Here is an 18,764-nt window from a genome sequence, read left to right as displayed (position 1 = left end):
GCTGTGCCAGGGCAGTTTTACATTCTCTCAGGCCTGCCAGATTTCCCTGCTGTGCTGGGTCTGAATCTGTCACCTGATTCAAGACTTTCATGGATGGGAATGACTGTTTACTGCAGTGACCCAGTGTCTTTGCATTCAACTGCTGTCGTGGTTCAGAGACTATCTCTAGTGCTTGGCAAAGTGCATGAGCATTTAGCACTCATTTGCAGTTTCATGCTTAAGTTTTCAGTCACTCCTCACATAGTTTTCTCCTCCTCTCCATTCGCTCTTCTTTCAGGGTATAATATGGTATTAAATGTATTACACTGCTAATAAGAGACAGAGATTGGACAAACTTCAGGTCAAAACAAGTGCTATAAATACAGCTATGGGCTGAACATCTTAATGAGGAACCTAAGCAGCTACAAAATTCTCTTAAACCTCTTGTAGGATTCTAGGAGTCTCCATACAACATGTCTCCTGAACAGAAAAGGCATCAAGAATCATGTGTAGTGATTCACAAGCCATAATCCCCTCTCTCTTCGCTATGTCAGCAGAAGAACTCACCTTCTTCCCCCAGTACTGTCAGCACGGCTACCAAGGTAGAGACACTACACATCAAATCAGATACTGAATTTATTATACGTTTTTAAAAGACAGTTTGTCATTGCATATTCCCCTCAAGGGGGGGTTAAATTCAAAGTAAGACTGCAGAGATCACACCTGAATCCCAATGCCTTACATTAAATTTTGGGGGACTTTATCCCAAAGAATGAGGGGGGTTAATGCTCAATAAAAGGTTAGACTGAAGAGGGTAGGAAAGAAAAAGGCAGAAATAAGCTAAGCGTATCAGAGTTCATAATTATATTCTCTATAGTCCATTCTCCTGGGATTTGCTCGGTTTAGTTTTACAACATCCCAAGGATCCCTAGGATCTCTATTGTCCTAGAGGGAATATTACACACTATAATAAACCTCTCTGTCAGAGTGTTACACTTTCATTTTTTTTCCCCACAGTTGCTAGTAATACTTCGACAATTCCTCATTGTCCCTAGGCTTCCACTTTAAAATCTGCAAACAATAAGGACATCATCCTTGGCCAGCCTATACTAGGGATGTAAATGGTTAACGGGTAGGAGCTGCAGCAGCTCCCTGCCTCACTGGGCCAACTGAAGGCAAGAGCTGCTCCAACAGTCCCTGCCTGTGGCAGGCCTGGCCCAGCCTGCCCACTGCAGGTTACTCACTGGCTCCCCCTGAGCACGGGTTGCAGCCCTCGGAGGCTTCACTGCGGGCTCACAGTGTATATAACCACTAGGATTTTTAGCAGTTATACCGTTACATTTTTTAATGACTTTTTACATGCCTAATCTATACCTTTTTAGTTCATTCCATCTTGAATCTCATTATTTTCATACTCATATTTAATCTACCTTTGCCTTTATGGAGTTTGTCATCTGTAATTTTATTTCAGCAATATTATTCAGTATACAGTTTCCTCTTATCATAACTTAAAGAAACATAAGGGTTCAGTTGTGCCAGGAAAATGAGATGTGCCAAGAATGGAACTACTTCTCATAAAACCATACAGAAAAAGAGACAGAATCACCAGGCAGAAGAAAGGGGCTAGCTGCTTGGAGGGGCACCCCCCATACCCCATCCAGAACTGCCACGACCCCAAACCTCCCACCCCCCAGGCACCCTTTAGTGAGAGCAGGAGGAGTGCTGAAACTTCCCACCCAGCACCCTCCCAATTCATATGGGGACACTGTTCTCCTTTGTTAGGCAGCGAGGGGAAAGCCCACAGCTTGCTACATTCCTCACTCTGACTGGGAAATGCAGGGGGGAAGGGCAGACAAGCTATAAACTTTGCTCTCACTCCCTGACAGGGACAGGAAGGGGAAAAGCAAGCAGCCCTTGTGCAAAAATTGGAGGGGACGTTCTCTCTCTCCTCATATGAGTCCTTCCTCCCCCCGAGTCTCCTGTTCAGAGCTACTCCTCACTCCCTACTCCTGACTCCTGCACCCCCCCACACACCCTCAACCCTGGGCCCCTCCTTAAGGACTCTAGCAATGCCAGATAAATGTGCTAGTATTTAATAAAACTAGAGCTCACTCCTATCTCTGCAACACCCCAACACACTTCCCATTAATCCAAGACACTGCTGTTTACTGTTACCTTTTTTATCAATATGCAGGGGAAAAAAGAAGTTCCTTAATTTTAGGAGGAAACTAGTAGCCAGAAAAAAATTAGAAATAAAACTACTGCAGCAGGGCAGCTTGTACTACACTGAAAAATGCATTAGTTTTCCAAGAAAGGGAAGTTGAAGTGTGGCTCTGTGCAGCATTATCCTCTGATAGTATGCCATTAATAAACAGTATGAAAGATAGGAGGTTCCATCAAATTTTCTCCTATCATTCTCTGGTCAGACTGTATCATGCTCATTGTCTCCACTGCACCAAATGAACATATATAATTTCCCCAGCATACATACCCAGATATTGTAATTCCTGTCAAAAACTGGACTGGTCAGTGAGAATTCTGTCAGTGCTCTTTGCCATATTCTAGTGAATATTTTCCAAGAATCATATCATATTGCCTATTCCTACTCTCTCAATGCCATGTAGGGTACAGGGAAGCATTCCAAAGGCCAGGGAGGAGTGGGGTAATCATGAAGTATCTGGGACCAGCAAGCTGACGTGAGTAATGTCCTGATTTTACTTTTAACTAGCATTTTAAATTAAGATTTGTCCCAGTTTAATCTCCACTACTCGGTTCTTGCTGGTGCACCTGAAGGAAGGTATGCCTGTAGGTGGACACAGAATGGACAGGAAGCAGAGAGCTCTGAGAGGATGTGGTAATATATTTGGTACTCTGCATGGGCTTGCAAGGAGGATTCGAAACTCCAGAAGCTAAATATGCTGCAAATGCCACAGGATCGGCAGATGAAGGAGGAACAACTGTCTGCATGTGTCTACATTACACAACCAACAATGATCAGAAATCAGCCACACAAGATAAAGCCACTTGTTAAATAGATAGTCCTAGAGTGAGATGACCCTCAGTCACACAGATCCATCAATTTCTTCTCTCCTGATCCCAAATATGTCCTGCCTGTGGAGACTTTAGTTCCCAAACCCATTCACTTATTCTGGAAGATGACAGGTCTCACTCAGCTAGTTACAAACATTTCAGATATCTGAAACATGCTGGAGATACTGCAGCACTAGGAAAGAAGTGAACTCAGAACAGTTCCATAGAGCACTCAAGGAAGATATGAGCAAACACCTTTTATTTTATTTAAAACACATGAATCAGCAGCAATCTTTAGTAGCCAAAATCCCAGAGACTTTGGGCCTGGTTACCCAGGGTGCAGAACCCCATCAGCTCCACTTGAACTGACTAGGAGCTGTAAATGGTCAGCATCAAGACCATAAACCTTGTCTATTCTGAGGAAAAATTTTCAAAAAATCATGTCACTGCTAATTAGGGATGTTAAATTTAAAATAACTAATAAACAGTAAATAGGATTTCCACTGACTATTCGATTAATCGATAAGAGCACTTCTAACTTTGACGATGCAGAACACCATCTGGGCTCTTGCTGCAAGAGCACCTGCCAGGCTCTTGCTACTGTTCAAAAGCAGAGACCTAGCAAGGAGTGCAGGGCCAGTGGGGGACTCTCCCACTAGCCTTGCGCTCCCTGCAATGCCTCGGGCTCTTGTACATTTCAAAAGGAAGCCCAGCAGGGAGCGCAATGCCCTCAGGAGAGTCCCCCACTGGTCCCACACTCCTTGCCAGGGCTCTTGTACATTTCAAAAGCTGAATTGAGCAGAACCAGCTGCAAGCGGAGACTACTTCAGTCCCCGCTCACACCATTTCCCACTGCGCCTCTACCTCCCCTGTCCCATACAGACACAGCACCGGCTTCTGCTCTCCCCCCTTGCTACCTCTCTCTGATAGAGGAAGCAAGGGGGGGAAGGGGAAGCAACTAGTCGCATTACTAGTTGACTGTTCAATAAGTTTATGCTTATCAGATAGTCAACTAGTCACTAGCCCTACTGCTAACAGTGGATGCAATTGCCACCACTGTTTTCATTTCATTAACCCTGCTCAGAGTAAGGCTTTTAAACACAGTGTTTACAACAGTGTCAGCAGCTGGTAGCCTGTCTATGCTAGGCTATACATGTGTAATACCAGTTCAGCTGAGCAAGTATTTAAGGTAAAACAATTTTCAAAAATGACCGTGGTGTAAATGGGGCCTTAGTGTGAGGTTCACATAAATGTGTAGTCAGAGAGAACAAAGTTAAGTTTCTAGTTCTTCCTAATAAGATATTCCATGAAATTCCAACCTCCAACATTACCTTCAATCTGCTCTCCCCTCTCACCTCCTCAACCCAAAAAAGGCAGGCCAGAGTCTAACCTCCTTACTCACAACGGCACAGAAAGCATGCAGCTTGTGAGATACAACATCTACCTTTCTGTGAGGGCAGTCAAGGGTGCCAATGGCCTTGCCAGGCCCCTGGGCAAGGCACAGGGGGTGAGGCAGTGCCACGCTCCCGGAAGAGGCAGATCCTTGGGCAGAGGAAGCAGAGTTACGCCACCCAAAGCAAGCTGCACTGACGCCCCCCACCCAGGGAGACCTCACAGCCACCCGGAGTGTGGTGCTCTGGCAGATGCCGCTCCTGTGGTAGCAGCAGCTGGGAGCCCCAGTTCCTTTTGAATCACTGGATCCCAGGGCAATTGCGCGCTTTTCGTCCTCCCCTGTCAGTGGCAGTCAGAGTGAGATCAAAACTTCTGGGGAAAGGTCTAATACCAATTCCCAAGGCAGGCAGGACCATCAAAGCCCCCCATAGAGGAGCAGCTTTCTTTTGGAACTTGCAGCATTACTGTTCTAGTTGATTACCTGCCCTCTGCGCCCCCTCACAAAGAAACTGCATACCCATCTCCACTCCCAGTCCTAGATTCACAACTTCTATGGATTGCAACTTACAAGAAAAAAAACACAACAGACCATCTTTCATTTGGTAAATAGTCCTCCCCAGAAATGCAAAGACACACAGACAGATGAGTGGAGGTAAGACCAGAGACTGCAAGCCGTGGCTCACAATTCTGATCTGCAAATGCCAAGCGTGCACAAGCCCAGCCATATTGCCTAGCTAGTTAATGTGCTGTTGCTGTACAAATATAGAAAGCAGAAAGTGGAACAGCTTCAGCAGAACAGATTCTGCTCAGCTTTCTCAGAGGGAGGAGCAGGGAGTTCAACAGCTTTATCCATACATGGTCGCTAAAAGGGGCCGTTACTGACACAAGTTTCTTCTCATACATCCTTTCACCATTAAACCATGCTGGAGAAGAAAAAGAATTAGGCTCTGTGGGCGGAGGGGGAAGGTATACTAAGAACTTTGCTTTAAGTAAGATTTGAGAGTCCACTTCAGTTAAGCAAATTTCCAGTACCAATATCCAACAAAATCCAGACAATACCAAGTCTGAGAGGAAACCTTAATATTCAGAAATCCTAAAATTTATCCACAATCCCGAGCTGCTGTCTTAATCTGTGAAGGCCTGGCCTGTGCAGCTGCTTGCAGAAACATCTGCCCAATCACTTACTCAGACTGTTTTCAATTTTTTTTTATAGCAATACCTTTGCTCTGGCTCTTTATTTTGTACTTCACTAAACTAGTTAATACAAACTTTCCCACAGGTTGGAATTTAAAAAAAAGTTAGACATCTGATCCCCTCCCTACTACCCAACAGCACCCCAGTTGCTCTGCTCTGCCACTTCCCCAAGTCCGCCACTCATCAGGTTGGTCCCACAGCACCGCCCGTTACCCCCCTGCTCGGCGATAACTACCACACTCTGGGTGGGGAGCCTGCTCCTCTCCCGGAAACTCTCAGTGGCGGCACGGGACTGAGCGCAGATGGAACGGGGCAAGTTCAGAGACTTAGCTCTTGCAGCTACATGGGGCTTCCCCTGCCTTCCTGCAAAACGGCAAGTGTTCGCCCCTCGCCCTGCTGTTCCCAGCCCACCCCCCGGTCGGACACAGTGCGGGTCCCGGCAGACCCGTCACAGAGGTATAATCCCCTTTCCCTCTTCTCCCTTCCCAACCGCAAGTGCCCATGGGGCTCACAGCAGCTCCAATTGTTTGGCTGGCCAGAGCACTTCCGGGTTCCGTTTGGTGCCAGACTATCGGGAGTGCTGGACCACTGGATGCCAGACAACTGGCAGCAATCTAACTCTATATCCAAGGCCCCATACACTCCATTTTCAGTATACTGCAAATTTTTGTACTGGAGCTGTAGAAGATATTAGGTACAAAGTTCTGGTAGATAAATGAGGAGCAGCTGAAACTTTTAGCACCAAAGGAGGCACAGGAGCCAGTCTGGAACTGAGATAAGCACATCAGCTGGAAATTTTTCTAAACAATAAGCAATAAAATAAGAAACAACATTGAGATTTAAACTCCTCTTTTAGCTTGAGAGGCAACACTCCATTAAGATGAACAGAGTATTTCATAATCTTTTACACTGCTACTGCTTCAGACTGTCTACAAACTTCAGAGAACGACTCTGCATCAATTAAATTCTAGACACATTTTCAAGGTTTTCTTCATAATAGCTACACTATAGACTCTGATTCTGCTCCCACTAAAATCAACACTAAAACTCCCATTAATATTAGTGGTGGAGGATCTGCTCAACAGTTTTAAAAACCTGAAATCGGAAGCACAATTATGCACTGAAGGATGAATGTTGTGGCAAATCCCACAGTTCTGGAAGACACAGACCCTATCTAGATGACCAAATGTCAGGTGAGCCAAAGGAAGGCACTTTGACATTCAATGCAAAAGGAAATTCTCACTGCAAAGTAATAGATAAGAATCAAACCCATGAGAATTAGGAAATTCTTATTTAAAGTTCCCTAATTCATTTTAATCATCTTCCCTTTGTTCATGTATCACTACAGTTTATTATTATTGAGCAACCAAAACTGCTTTGTGTTTCAGAAAAACAAGAAAGAAAAAACACATCCTTTCTCTGAAATCCTTATTATTAATCATGTTTACTATAGCAGAACTTAATGAGCAATCAAGAATGAGATGCCATTATACAAACACATAGTAGCCTGTGCCTACTGCTTTGTGTTTGTACAATGCCTAACAATTTGCAATTTAAACATGACACAGGTTCATAGATAAGACAGAGAGAAGGGGGAAGGAAAAAAGGACAAATATTACCAGATAACATGGTTCCTCATTTAGACAAATTCATGCCTTAATGACTTAAATTACATATAAACTATATGATCACTTCCCTTCTTTTCCTCCCAAAAGAGATCAAAGGGCAATAGGCATAGATGCTGTCTCCCATAGGTGGCCACTGGCCAGAAGGTTTCCAGTTTGAATTATTCCTTTGGTATTCAAATCTATCTAGAAGATCAGAAGTGAGAACGACTAGTATACACGCTCTTTGGACATCTCTAGAAACCACTTATTGTAGGAGTTTTAAAGCCAACAGTTTCCAACGGGCAGAGACAATCACCTACACACTAATCCATCCCATCTTATTTCAGCAGCAGTCATATTTATAAAGAAGAGAACTGGATGGAGAACTGAATGACTGCCTTTGGTTATAAACCACTCTTTTCTAGAATAATTGGAACGGTCTCAGCTCCTAAGCCTGATGTTTTACAGAGAAGTTTCTTAACCATTGTAAGAGGTATCTTATTCCCTGAAGTCTTACATTCCGTTCTGTTATTTTATTTCCTACTAGCACATGTACCTGGTGTTGCTTGGGTCCTTAAGTAGGGTCCCAGATAGTGTTCCATGTTAGCTGAGTACTCAAGAGAGATTCAGGTGGTGCCCAGCTAATTAGGAGAACACCCACAGCCTCCCAAAGCTGACAGCATGTGTTTGTATTGGTGGTGCGCATCCACTTTCCTTGGTGCATATAACAACATTTATTCTGCTCACAGATGAAAAAAAAAGAGAGGGAACACTAGTCCCAGGGCATGAATTTGGGAGGAGTAGGAGTCAGGGTTGGGAAGTAAGTAGGATTTCTGGGCAGGGAACTGGATGTATGTGTGCAAAGAAATTTGTACTTGCCTGGTGATTGTGTCTCTTTTTGGCATGGCTGCATGAGAAGCAATCCCATTCCAAGCAAAGCCCTTTTCCTAGCACAACCAAACCCTTATGTTGCTTTAAGTTATAGTAAGAGGAAGCTGTACACCAAACTTAGTGGTCCTAGCTCTCACCATTTAGTAGGAGTTCTTGAACGTACAGACAAACAGAGAGACAGACAGACTCTCATATAGTAGACTGAATGAAAGTAACTGTGGATGTTACCATTATCCATATAAACACTTTTTTCAGCATCTTGCGAAACTCTCGACCTCTATACTCTTGCATCCTGTTGCACTCATTTCCACAAATGAATTACACTCTAAAAAATATTTCCTTGAGACCCATTAATCTTCCTTCATGGTAAGAACTAAGTAAATTATTCTTACTTTTTAGGTCCACAGCCAGTTTATAATACATTACTATATTTTGTGTCTCACCCCATGACTACTTAGCTTCTATAACAGCCTTTTCTGAGGGACTTTATCAAAGCCATATTGATTTAAATTTTCATTCTCCTTTATTCACAATATCAACGCATTAAAAAATTCCAACAGACTAATAGCATATGATTTTCCTTTGCAGAAGCTGTGCTGGTTAGTTCATGTATCAGCCAGCTATACATTTCAATTCTATTTTTTAAATATAAATTCCTATCAATTTATATGCTATCAAAATAAGGTTTATTATTTCATAATTTCTTGAATCACCCGTAGCAACATTTCTAAATATGTGTTACCTAACAGCTTTTTTGTATAACAGTTAATTTTAATGAGAAATGGCAGATTTTTGTTGGCAGTTCATTAAGTTCCTCCTGAATTCTTGGATGTACAGCCTCTAATTCTGGTGACTTGCTGCTATTCATCAGTTTGCTCAGGCACCTTTTTTTTCCAGTATCTCAATCACTGTCAGTATCTCATCTTTATAACCCCAAAAGTACAGAACTTGGGTAAGCATTCCATTTATTGCCGCTTTCGTTATTCTAGGTCTATGTCCTCTAGCTATGAGATATCTACCCAGGTTTTCCCAGAATACATTGAAAACAATAATAAGGCAAAATGGAAGGTATGGATGCCCAAATAACTACGACGGCGGAAAAGCTGCTTTATGAACACAAATTGAACAATGTTACTCATAACTAGCTAAAGTTACTATACTTCTCACTGGTTACAAAATCATAGTTAAAAGCTTTAGAGTATGGACAGGTTCACATGACTCATAGCTGTTAGGTGTAGATATGGATTTTGGAAAGGGCTTTTTTAATGTCATCTGGGTATTGATGTTCACAACTTAATGAAGTAAACAATAGGAAGGAGCAAGACCCTCAAGCTTACTGCTGTTAGTACTAGCTGGAGAAAGTTTTCTGTAAAGCTGATTTAACAGAATAAGCATTGCTAAAAAGAGGACCATTGCTAACGGAAAGTTAAGGCTCTGTAGAAGAGTGGGAGGAAAAGCAATAATTACAGATTCACTCTAAAAATTCAAGAGTCCATGATTATTTTATGGCTAAAAGATTTGCTCCTTCCCCCTATATCCAGTCTGATACTAGCTGTTTCAAAATGGCCACATTCAGCAGCATCTATGACAAAAGAAACAGAGAGTTAAAGGAAAACTCCATCACAATGTAAAAGATATTCCAATTGTTGCCGCTAAACAAGTGTGTCTTAAAGTAACAAAATAATTAATAAGAAAGCACCATAGTGACAAACTGTAGTTTACAATGAAAACATGGGAAAGGAAAGGTCTGTACAGTACTGAAAGGCAAGTACTATACTTTTACAAGCACTTTAAAAGTAATCAATTTCAAAATGTAAATCTGAGCTTTTAACAGTTTTTATTATTACTGGTTATTTTCAAAGTGACTGACTGGTATTATCTTTAACAAAAATATTCAGATGTTTCTTTCAACAACAGTTACAGCTCCTGCTTTCTCAGAAATTCAAATACATGTAAATCCCTGATCCTGCAGACAGTTATGCATGTAAATAGTTCCAGTTGTATAGATTTAAGTGTATAATTAAGGCTTGATCTACATGTAAAAGTTGTAGCAATGTAGCTGTGTCAGAGTGTGAAAACAAAACCACGCCCCTGACCATCACAGCCATGCTGACAAACTTGCTCCTCCTTCCCCCCTGCCCTGGGAAAAAGAGCTTCAATCAAGGTAGCTAATGTTGTTCAGGGAGGTGGTATCCTACACTGATAGAACTTCTTTGATGTAGGCTGTCTATACCAGCATAAGCTCTGTAGTGTTGCTGTAACTTACTTGTGCCACAAAATAAAATGCCATCTATAACTGAGAGATCACTAGAGATGAATGATACTCAACAAAATTCATACAATTTTTTACCACTAGTACTAGCAATAATTTTAAGTGCTCTGCCTCATGTAGGTTAGGATCAAGGTTTATTTATGCTATGACTTGAAACCCTTTATCTAATAAATTGTTAACTATCTAGATTCTAATGACTAGATGCTGCAATGGGATCCATCTAGGCACAATCCAGTTACCTGAAGTCACATCTACACCATAAGATAAGTCCGAATCTATTATGGTTGATGTCTGGTCACCTGATTTTGCGAAGTCAAAAGTCTGTGTCCTCACTATGAGAGAATAGATCCCCTTTGACTTCAATGGAGTTCTGTGTTGGCAACCCTCCCAGGCAAATTCAAATGCAGGATAGTCAAGAGGCAACCAATAGGTGAGTACACACAACTGCTTCAAACAACTGACCCATTAAGATACAAGGCTCTCATAATACCCAACACAGCCAGTTCTGCAACAGCACCACTGCTGGGTGCTCAAGATTTGGGTCTTGAAACAGCTCTGCAGAGGACAACAGAATGGTCCCAACAGACTCCTGTTACACCCTATTTTCTCTTCTCATACTCATTCTATATTTTCTTTCTTATTATCACTTATTTCCTCTTCCTTCTCTCCTCCACATCTTTAGAGAAAGAAAGATATATGCTGTTTTCTTTCCCCCTTGTATTACCTCTCTCCACTTTCCACTTATTTATGTCAAAGAGGGCTCTATTATGTAATTTACTCCCTTCTTCTGATCTTCTTACTCCCTTCCCATTCATCCACCCTTGCAAATAATCTGGATATAACATTTCATCCAATGTCCCATAACCCTTCACCAATCCAAGAGACTTAAGAGCTGACTGATATGAAAAGTGGACTGCAAAAGAGATATATGTTTGATAACAGTTAGAAACTGTAAAGAAGTTAAAGGGAGTCAGTCCCAAAACTGTAATAGGACGGAGCTCCTGTTTCCTTTCAACACTTTCAAGGGAAAGTTCTCATAAAAGGTGGCGAGAGCACGAACAGGGAAGGTGTTGCTCATCTCGTGGCCAGAAACATCACAACTCATCATGCAAAGTGCCCTCTTCCCCACGGACGGGAAATTAGACTACTGACCCTGCTCCAATTAGCACAATCAGCCCCAGGCAGGGCACACGCGCGGCACAGCGGGCTCACACGCCCCGATGACACTTCTAGGGAGATCAGCCCTAGCCCGCTACACAAATAGGGGTTCTCGGGAGACCTGAGGGCCCGCGAGACGTTGTCAACTAGCTCCAGCCACCGGCACTGGCTCCGGGCAGCCCCTGGGTCGCGGCAGAGCAGGACTCCGGGACAGCAGGCAAGCGGGGGCTGCTCCCTGCTGCCGCCAAGGGCCCTTTCAGCAGGGCGAGCATGAGGCGGAGCGGGGAAAGCACCAGGCCGGGGCCAGCAGAGCAGAAGGCTCCTTACGGGGAGGGGATCAGAGAGGCCCGGGCACGGGATGACCCCCTAGCCGGGGACTCCAAGAAGGGCTAGGCCAGCCCCGTTAGCCAGGATGGGCGGGTCTCACCGTTGGCTCCGCGCGGTCCCTGCCCGGCCCGGGCAGCAGCCGCCGCCCTCACCTGTCCCGCGGATCTGTCCGCACCGCTCTCCGCTCCCTCCGCCTCAGGCCGGCTTCGCAAGATGGCGGCGCTTCCGGGAGGGACCATGGCGGGCTCGGGGGGCAGCGAGACAGGAGAAGACGCAAGCTCCAAGGCCCCTTCCGCCTAGTGAGTTCGCCCGCCCCCACCAGTGTTCTCAGTGAGCCCGTCCGCGTGCCCTCGCTCCCCCGCCCCCAGCACAGTAGGCTCGCCCCCCTCTCTCCATCGCCGCCGAGCAAACCCGGCCGGCCCCCTTGCGGCCGCGAGGATGGGGGTGGCGGTTGCGCTGGGCTCCGGGGCGGCCCGGCTCGTCTTCTACCCGACGCTGCTCTACACCCTGGTGCGCGAGCGGCTGCCCGGCTCCCAGCGGCCTTGGTTCCACCGCATCGACCCGGCCGTGCTGCTGGGGGCGCTGCCGCTGCGGGGACGGAGCCGCAGGGTAACGGGGCGGGGGTCAGGTCGGGAGGTGGCGGGGACTCTAACCCGCCTGCCCGCGCCCGGCCGGCTCTGACTCTGTCTCCCCCAGCAGCTGGTGGAAGAGGAGAACGTGCGCGGGGTGCTCACCATGAACGAGGAGTACGAGACCCGCTTCCTCTGCTGCTCCCCCCAGGTGAGCCGGGGCCTGGGCCAGCCCCACACCTGCGAGGCCCTTTGCTCCTCGGGGTCGCAGGGCGGCGTGAGCGCCTGGGTGGGGAACCGCCTCCCTCCCCCCTCCCCCAAACGGGCTGCGGCTGTCACGGGCCCCTGAACTCTTCGGCCCTGCCAGCTAGGTGGAGAATTTCCCTCTCCCTGGGCAGAATGGCCTGGGCCGTTAAAAGTCTGCTACCTTTCAGCCTAGGCAGAGCTGTTTCTCCCTTGAAGAGAAATGCGATCACTGCTCTAGTCCCCCTTTTCTGAACTTGGTGGCTGTGCAAAGTTTGAGCGTCCTAAAATGACTTCTAGTTGAACAGAGCTAAATGGTATATACTAAACTGTTTGCTTGGGGGAGGGAGGGAGTTTGTGGAAATGGCATATTCAGCCAAGCAGCCCTTTATTCAACACAGGAACAATAAATGTATTTAGTGCTGAGAAGAGACACATCTAGTATAAATCCACTGAGGCGGTGCAGCATGTACATTGTCAGCATAAGTTTCCAATTCCACTGGTTGTCCTGAAGAAATTTCCAGAAGTTAAATAACTGTTTGGTCTCATGGCCTGTTTACTTTTGTGCACTTTCTGACAATACCTAGAACCAGGTCAGTTAGCATCTACTGCAGTGGTCCCCAACCTTTTGGGGCTGCCAGGCACCCGGGGATGGGGCCGTGCATGCACCATGTGCCTGGGGGCAGTACCGCACATGCGCCTGGGGCCACGCACCTGGGGGTGGCACCACACATGTGCCGCGCACCCGGGGCGGGGGATGCACGTGCCCTGTGCGCCCAGGGCCTGGAGCGCAAGAATGGCTTGGGCTGGCCTTGGTCACTAGGTGGGCATGCACAAATGCCCCGGCGGGTGCCATTGCGCCCGCGGGCACCGCATTGGGGACCACTGATCTACTGTAGTGGTGACACCTGTCCAAAAGAAATGGGATTAAGATCCACTCAACTGTCCATCATTTATTAGGGTGTTCAGTAAATGTGCTTGGAGCTGGACAATACACAGTCCATGCATCTTCTGTTAAAGAAGATAGTTTAATCATCCATACTATTTATTAAGGTGAAGATCAAATTTCAAACTATTGTGGACATTTCTAACTATTGAGTTCTGTTCTTCTCTGGTGAGTGGACTTTAATAGACTTTGTCCACTAGTGACCTGGTCCAGATTTGAAACTATCGGTGAGAGGCTCTTTTTGTGCTTTCTGATGCCTGGAGGTATCAAAAACTGCAACATTATTGAAGTTCCAGGGAACTTCTGAAATACAGTTAAGGCCGATTATTTCTGACAATAGCAAGCAACATCAGTTTTATAACACCAGACACTGAAAGTGACTAATGTTGAAGTTGAACACGCTGGAGTAACATAATGGCAAATATGAAATAAGCAGAGAAGTTCCTGCTGTACAAATGGAAATGCGAGTTAAGGACTGTTTGATCTGCTTTCTTACCAGGCAGCAGCCAACATCAGATGCATCTGAGGAAGGGAATAAGGCTACCCTCAACATATATTTGTGTCACACTGTACCACAAAGGAAATTTTTTCCTGCCCTGTCTTGCTGGAACTTGTTACTACCCTAAATAATGAGTGAATTAAAAGTCCTGTAACATGATCTCTTAGAGAGTTACTGGATATATATATATTTAATACTGTAGGAAACAGTTTTGTACATTCCACTACTGTAATCTCTTGCTTCAGTAAATTCCAGAATATATAGCACCATAACTCTGTCCTTTTAGAGTGAATTAAGATTTGTTTCTTTCCCCCCCAGAAGCAGACGGTCAGCATTCAATTTATCTCAATAATGAGAAAAAATGGTAATGAAGAGAAAGAGAGGAACAACATTGGAGGAGACAGAATTTGAGGCATATTTATTTGACATTTCATTAACAATTTTTCAGAGGTAGCATTGCTTCCCTAACTTCAGAGGGGTAGCCCTGTTAGTCTGTAACTGGAAAAAAATTTAAAACAACAAATAATCTTGCAGCACCTTAGAGAGTAACAAAACATGTAGATGATATCAGGAGCTTTCGTGGGCACAATCCAATTCTTCAGATGAATGGCAACACCATGACATCATGGTGTTAGGAGGGTCCTAACTAGGGATGTATAATCCTAGTTAATCAGTTAACCCATTAAAACTAAGCTTTATCCAGTTAATCCATTAAGCAGGATCTCACCTCCTCCCCATGTGGGACTACTGCTCCCAGCCCTGCCCTCATAGGGAAGCTAGAAGCAGGAGTCTGCAGCCCCACCCGTGTGGGGACAAGCTCCTGCTTTTAGTCCCCCAGCACACATGGGATGGCCAGCTCCTACCTTCCCACTTGGGGGGCTGAAGCAGCTCTCTGCCCACAGGGCTGCTCACAGGTGTCAGTTAACTGGTACCTGGTAAGCATCACCCATTATCCGTTCACATTCCTAGGGCCAGCTATGGGATTGTTTCCCTCTGCTCTACCTTGATGTTTTCCTGCCGAGACTTTCATCCTCCTCCTCAATAATGTAAAGGTTTTCAGAGTGGGGATGGATCCATTCTGTTGTGTCTTGGAATATCTCATCTACATACTGTCTTCCTTCCCTCCCAAGTTCAGCCACTCTGGCCTTGAGAGCTTGTACTGTGTCTGAGGACCATGAGTAGTTTGCACTGCATGCATATATATTATTGTACGTGCCTTGTGTGGAGGTGTAAATTGGATGGTCCTCATTCTGCTGATAGACTTCTGTCTTCATGATTTTTGCTCTCTAAACTCCTCGGCTGTGTCTACATTGGTGCGATCTTGTGCAAAAGCGGCCGCTTTCGTGCAAAAACTTGCTGCCTATCTACACTGGCCGTGAGTTCTTGCGCATGTAAACTGATGTTCTAATGTATGAAATCAGTGCTTCTTGCGCAAGAACTCTGATGCTCCTGCTCAGGAATAATCCCTCTTGCGCAACTGTTCTTGCGCAAGAGGCCAATGCAGACAGGCAACATGAATTTCTTGTGCAAGAAAGCCCAATGGTTAAAATGGCCATCAGAGCTTTCTTGCGCAAGAGAGCGTCTACAGTGGCAGGGATGTTCTTGCGCAAAAGCACATCTCTTGCGCAAAGGCCACATGCCAGTGTAGACGCTCTCTTCTGGAAGTTTTTGCACAAGAACTCTTCCGCAAAAGAGTTCTTGCGCAAGATCATGCCAGTGTAGACGTAGCCCTCTAGTTCTCAGTGCTCTCTTCGCTAACTCCTTTGGCTGGCTTTTAAACCCCTGATCTCCTGCCTCACCTCCTTGTCAAAGGATGCTTAGGGAGTTAGGAATCTATGTATAGCAGGCTAGAGCCTCCTGAGTAAGCTCTCAGCGTAGCCTAGCAGGCTATTTAGCTCAGCACCTAGCCCCTACAACAGAGCACACCCATTCAACTCTTTAATGAAGCAAGCACACAACACACTCAAGCACGCTCCTCCTAATAGTCACTTAAGTCTTTTCTCTTTCACCAGGAAAACTCCCGCACGATCCTCTGTCATGGTTATCAAAGGGTCAAGATTTTTCTCACTTCTATTATGTCTGATTTGTTCTTGTCTTGTTTTCTCTCACTGACCTCTATTCCTTTGCACTGCTGCTATATCTCCATGGTGTTCTGATAGGACCTATCCTTTCTTCCACCCAAAGCCTGGTGACTAATTCAGTCTTTGTGTTCATTACAGGAGTGGGAGGCAATGGGAGTAGAGCAGCTGCGTCTCAGCACCGTGGACCTGGTTGGAGTTCCCACACTGGAAAACCTGCAGAGAGGTGTTGAATTTGTACTGAAGCATCGGGATAGTGGAAATAGTGTCTATGTGCATTGCAAGGCAGGACGCTCCCGCAGTGCCACCATGGTGGCAGCATATTTAATTCAGGTTAGACTTCTGTACTGAAAGGGGACACATTTAGAGCCAGGCTCTCTGGATAGACAAACTGTTGATAAGATAAGGGGCCATCTCTTCTACAAGTTGCTTCCATTCAGTAAATTCAACTCAATGCATGACAGGGGAAGCTGCTGATGTGTGGGCAACAAGGAGTCTGGTCAGTATCAGGTGCTTCAAAAACTAATTTTAAAAGATGTATTTAAGATGTTCCAGTTGTACTGAATCTAGGCTGCATGGCAACTTGAGGAGAGGAAACAGAGAATGTGGCTACACTCCAGACTCACTGGGGATGAGCTATTTCCCAGATACTCCTCTACTCATGTTGTGGGGGAGGTACAGTGAACAAGTAAAACTGCTTGATGAACTGGAACACAGGATACCTTTGATAGTCTAGCTCTAATCTCTGTACACATTGATACTACTGTGGGAATAGGTCTTCTAGGGTTCACTGTTTCATCTGCTCTCCGGACACGGACAGATCACTGCTTGCTGGAAGTGAGGTGCTAGTGTTTGTCACAAGGCAGTTCCCATTATAAGTAGTCTAGTTTGCCTGGCAGTCTCCTGTACAGTTATTCCTCTGGTTGCTCAGCTGTTTGCAAGGAAGCTGAATCGGTGGAGTTTCTTGGCTTCATGTGCAAATGGACTGCAATTAAATGCATGAGGCAACTGTCACATTTAGTTTGCTTAAAGTATTGTGACTGATTCTGTGATTGCTAGGCACAGGGGTTAGTCAGTACTCCTTGCTGTAATAAATCCTGACTGGCTCTGCTTCCCTCAGCCCTTCTCATGGGCAATGACTGTGATAGAGCAGCTACCCACTTCAAGAAAGTGGAGTTGCCAGTGGTCAAGAAAAGGACCTTGTAAGGACTCTGACAGGAGGCTTAGACCAGTGGTTTTCAAACTTTCTCAGGACTCAGTTGAAGGAAAATTGCTGATGCTCACAACCCAAAATAATTTGACTAGAGTGAGGGCTCCAGGATGGGGCTGAGGATGAGAGCTCTGGGATATATGAGGGGGCTCTGGCTTTGGGGGTGGGGTCAGGGCTGGGACAGGAGGGTTTTACCTCAAGTGGCTTTAGGTCAGCGGTGGTGTTAAGGCAGGCTTCTAGCCCCTCCTGCCACCACAGACCATGCTTCATTCCAGAAACAGTCAGCAACAAGTTCCCAGCCATTGGGAGTGCAGAGCTAGTGCTCAGGACAGGGGCAGTGCACAGAGCCCTGTGGGCTCTCCCGCCCCCACCCAGGAGCCAGGCCTGCTGCTGCCCACTTCTGGAGTGCAGCTCAGTCTGCAGTGAAAGGACAGGCAGGTGCCCTTCCTTAACATCCCACAAGTCACTGATCACCCTGCAGCAATGAGACCAAGGGTGCCTGACATTCCACAGCCCAGTAGTGCACTGAGACCATAGTTTGAAAACCACTGGCTTAGACTAACTAGACATTGCACAGTTTTACTGCTTCTTAAATGCAAAATTTAATGCAGCATCAAGGGTAAGAATTTAAACAAGACAGAATAAAGATGAAGTTCCCACAAATGGACACAGGTTAATAACAGAATAAACTAATATAAAAATGTGAGTACAGCTGTGGAACCCTGCATTCATTAGCATTTGCTTGAGCAGTGGAGGGAAGCAAGAGCAGAGTCAGTTTTTCACCTGAACTAGGAAAGCATATCAGGTTAAATAAAGCTGCTGTGTCTGTCCAGGGCAGGAGAAGCTGTCCACAAAAGCATGATAATTTGGTGAGACATGGTGCTTCAGGTATACATTTGCCACCCCCTCAGGAGTCTCCCATTGAGAGCTGGGTGTCTCAAGGAGATAGGCAGCAGATAGTGTTCAGAACCAACAGGGATAAAGTGATCCACTTCCCTTAACCACCTAAACTTTAGTGTCTGGAAGAAAGCTAGCCCCTCCAGAAGCCTGTGTTGATCTTTAGACAGACATGATAGATTTTCATTTAGGGTTTATGCCTTTCCAGTTGTACCACTGGACCCCACAGGAAGCAGTAGACGCCATTGCCAGGATCCGTCCCCACATCCTTGTTCGCTCCAGGCAGGTCCAAGTCCTGGAGAGATTTCACAAGAATGTGGTTGCTGAGACAGCTGCAGAGAGTCAGTAAGAGCTACTAGCAACCATCCATCAGTCTCCCACAAAAAGCACAAGTTCTTAGTGAACTCATAAGAACAGACTGCTGCACATCTCAGCAAGCAATAAAGGACTTTTCAAACACATCACAGCAATG

At 45.6% G+C, this 18,764-nt stretch overlaps 2 protein-coding genes across 5 annotated transcripts in view; one reads left to right on the top strand and one right to left on the bottom strand.

Moving 5' to 3' along the window:
- Positions 1 to 12,141, bottom strand: part of CELF1 (CUGBP Elav-like family member 1) — a 99,781-nt gene extending 87,640 nt beyond the window's left edge. The window contains exon 1 of one of the 4 annotated variants that reach the window (XM_006113424.4): positions 12,003 to 12,141. The gene's annotated coding sequence lies outside the window, so the exon portion shown is untranslated. Of the gene's footprint in view, positions 1 to 11,950 lie in introns of all 4 variants that reach the window. The other 3 variants (XM_006113427.4, XM_075927449.1, XM_006113425.4) reach the window with 3 other exon arrangements.
- A 37-nt stretch (positions 12,142 to 12,178) lies between these two features.
- PTPMT1 (protein tyrosine phosphatase mitochondrial 1) lies at positions 12,179 to 18,753 on the top strand. The gene is made up of 4 exons (XM_006113430.4): positions 12,179 to 12,459; positions 12,550 to 12,630; positions 16,327 to 16,518; positions 18,501 to 18,753. Exons 1-4 carry the CDS (start codon positions 12,289 to 12,291, stop codon positions 18,639 to 18,641), a joined length of 585 nt encoding a protein of 194 aa, XP_006113492.1. The 5' UTR covers positions 12,179 to 12,288; the 3' UTR covers positions 18,642 to 18,753.
- The last annotated feature ends 11 nt before the right edge of the window (positions 18,754 to 18,764 follow it).

The sequence above is a fragment of the Pelodiscus sinensis genome, chromosome 4, assembly GCF_049634645.1.
Source record: "Pelodiscus sinensis isolate JC-2024 chromosome 4, ASM4963464v1, whole genome shotgun sequence".
Classification (NCBI taxonomy): Eukaryota; Metazoa; Chordata; order Testudines; family Trionychidae; genus Pelodiscus; species Pelodiscus sinensis.
This window is presented reverse-complemented; position numbering and strand designations above follow the sequence as displayed.